We start from the raw sequence: 3,132 nt of genomic DNA, 5'->3' as shown, positions 1-3,132 counted from the left end.
TATGGATAATTATAAAATTTTTTATTACCATATAACCTATACAAATATGCTGCTTGGAAATAACATTTATAAATGTACAAAAAGTCAAGCATCAATTATATTTTATTAATATCTTGAAATATTCAGAGTAAAATGAAAAATTTATATTAAGATATATATACTCAAAATGAATTAATATAAACATTGCAGAAATAAAGATGTAATTCTTTAATGATTCCCATTTAATATAATGAAAGAATCTTTATATTTTAATATGTATTTTGTTCTAAAAGAACATAACAATTAATAATTTAAATGGTTTATTTTTCATTTTTATTCATTACAAAAGATAATAATAATGTTTTACCTTCTATTTACGTGTTTTTGATAAATTTAAAGTTTTATCTATAGAAGCATTGTAGATATCGAGTTAAAAAGGTTTTATTTAAAAATAATAAAATAAATAAGGGAAAACATTATATTTTCTTAAGAAATAAATCATTAAAATATGATTATATATATATAATATAAATTCTAAAAGTTGATTAGATACGCATACGAATATTTATCTATTGGAATTTCCTAATATTGCAATCCAGGTTAAGTTACAATGGTCCATTTTGAAGTTCTTTTTTTTTGGTGATATAAGATGAATAAATATATAACACAATAAAATTTAGAATTATATGCATAATCTAATTTACATAAAATGGCAATAAATAAAAATTTATAATTTGTAGGTATTTTTCTTAATAGAAAAATGTATTAGTTATCTTATTAGTTTAATTTATTATTTTATTATGCATGTTAGAAAATTTTAGCATATTTACATATTACAAGTATATGTGTATTGACATATATACATATAAATAGTGATGCTTTTTTCATTGTAATAATTATGCAATATATTTTTTATGAATTATTAATAGTTTTTTAATGTGTCATTTGAACAATAATAAATGCAATCTTCTTATAATTAAACTTTATTTATGTTATTCTTTTCCTTTTATGACATTTATCATAATACTACAATTATATATGTGATGAATGTGGATGAATTTTATACAAAGAACTATATAATATTTAGATTTATTTCTTAAAAAATATATATTTATTATAGATATTAAGTTTGAATTGTTTAAATATAGAATGCATTATTTTTATTTTTTTTATGGTCACCTTATAAATAAACTTATTTTTTATGAAGAAATAACGCAATATGACCTATTCCGCTAGAGGATTTATATTCATTGGAGCATATCCAATATACCCACGGTCATATTCGTAATAATCTGGAAATCCTGGAAATTGCCCATTGAAACTACGCGGGATTCTATGTGCACGTCCTCTTCCTCCTCTAAAGAAGGTTCCAAATGGTGTATACTAATATTTAAAAATATATATGAATAATTATATAAAATAATTTTATGCTTATTTAATTTTTATTTAAATATATTATAAATATATGGGTGTAAATTTAAAATTTCGAGTACCCTAAAAAGTAAAAATAAAGCACCCATCCCACCAGATACGCCAACTACAGGTACTGGATCAACTTCTCCTAAAGTGCCAGCAAAAATTTCTCGCATTTTACCAAAGAGACCATCTGTATGTTCTGCGTCTTTAATGGGATATTCTGAATTATGCGTTTTTTGATCTATTGATTCCATAAATTCTCGTGTTTGCCATTCATTTTGTGAATGATGATTTGATGGCAATTGTATATCATGAAATTCTTCTGCTTCTGCTTGTTCTCGTTTTAATTGTACTGGATTTGAATGTGTTGATTCTAAATGTGTTGATTCTGATTGTGTTGATTCTGATTGTGTTGATTCTGAATGTGATGATTGTGGATGAGATGATTCTGAATGTGATGATTCTGAATGTGATGATTGTGGATGTGATGATTGTGGATGTGCTGACAATGGGTTTACTGGTAGTGCTTGTACTTCTGTTGGTTGTAGGGATTTTGGTTTCACTTCTGTTAATTGTAAGGATTCTGATTGTAATCCTGGTAGTCTTGATAATTCTGATTCATCTGTTGCACCCACCACAGTTCTACTCTTCTCTAATTCATTAAGTGAGGGTTGTTGTGTCGGAACATGTGAATTTAATTTCTGTTCTTGCATTTCATCCTGATGTGGGGTAACTGGATTCGGTAGCGTTATAGAAGTTAAGTTCCAACCGCATGCTCTATTGTAATTCGGGTTTTTTGATAGAATAAACTTTCTAAAATTTTCTAATTCTTTAATAAAATTTTCATCTCCTTCATGAAGCTTTATGGCTTCCCTATATTCCCTAGCTATTAAACTAAGGGTAATACATAATTTATTATTTGCATCATTGCTTTTAAGAGAAATAAGGTAATTGTACTTATCATACAAATCATATAATATATCCATTCTTGACAATATAAGAGGATTTATGTAATCTAAACGATCTTTACAGTCCCAAAATCTTGTAGTTTTATAGTATCCCTCCATGAATTTTTTGAAAATGTTAAACTTACTTTCAATATATTGAACATAATTTATTTCTCGAAATTTTTTAGCTATCGAATAATTAATATACCTACAACATTTATCAGAACGACAGTTATACATAACATGACCGCTATTTAAATATTTCATTAGTAATTCTAATATATTGTTAAAGATTTCTGTATTATATGATGCATCTCCTAAAAGTTCAATTATAGTTTTAAGGTTTTTTCCTTCGTTCTCTGTGAGTTTACGATTGATTTTGAAATTAGTTTTAAAGAATGAGTAATCATCATGATTAAGATACTAAATAGGAAAAAAATCAATTTATATATATAGAAAAGTGAAAAAAAGCAAGTAAAAAATAAAAAAATTATTGTTATATAATGAATATATTTCACTTAAATTAATAGTTAGTATATATATATATACTCAATAAAAAATCAAAATTACCTGTTCATTCCATTTATTGCTTGCCATTGTTTTGAGAAAAGAAAATTAAATTATATATAAAAATGGATTAATATAAAATTTATTTTTAATAAAAATTTTATAATGAAATATGAATACCTATTACATAATATATTTAAAAATTATTTTAATTTCAATCAGATAAGCTATATATGCGTTATATTTAAGTTAATATTCTTTCGTAGTATATAATTAGAAATAC

At 24.1% G+C, this 3,132-nt stretch overlaps 1 protein-coding gene across 1 annotated transcript; it reads right to left on the bottom strand.

Moving 5' to 3' along the window:
* Nucleotides 1-1,203: 1,203 nt before the first annotated feature.
* Nucleotides 1,204-2,939, bottom strand: PVX_073190 (variable surface protein Vir6-like; the record flags this gene model as incomplete). The annotated part of the gene is made up of 3 exons (XM_001612408.1): nucleotides 1,204-1,362; nucleotides 1,473-2,765; nucleotides 2,913-2,939. 3 exons carry the CDS (start codon nucleotides 2,937-2,939, stop codon nucleotides 1,204-1,206), a joined length of 1,479 nt encoding a protein of 492 aa, XP_001612458.1.
* Nucleotides 2,940-3,132: the final 193 nt, after the last annotated feature.

This window comes from Plasmodium vivax, genomic scaffold (assembly GCF_000002415.2).
Source record: "Plasmodium vivax scf_6718 genomic scaffold, whole genome shotgun sequence".
Taxonomy (NCBI): Eukaryota; Apicomplexa; class Aconoidasida; order Haemosporida; family Plasmodiidae; genus Plasmodium; species Plasmodium vivax.
This window is presented reverse-complemented; position numbering and strand designations above follow the sequence as displayed.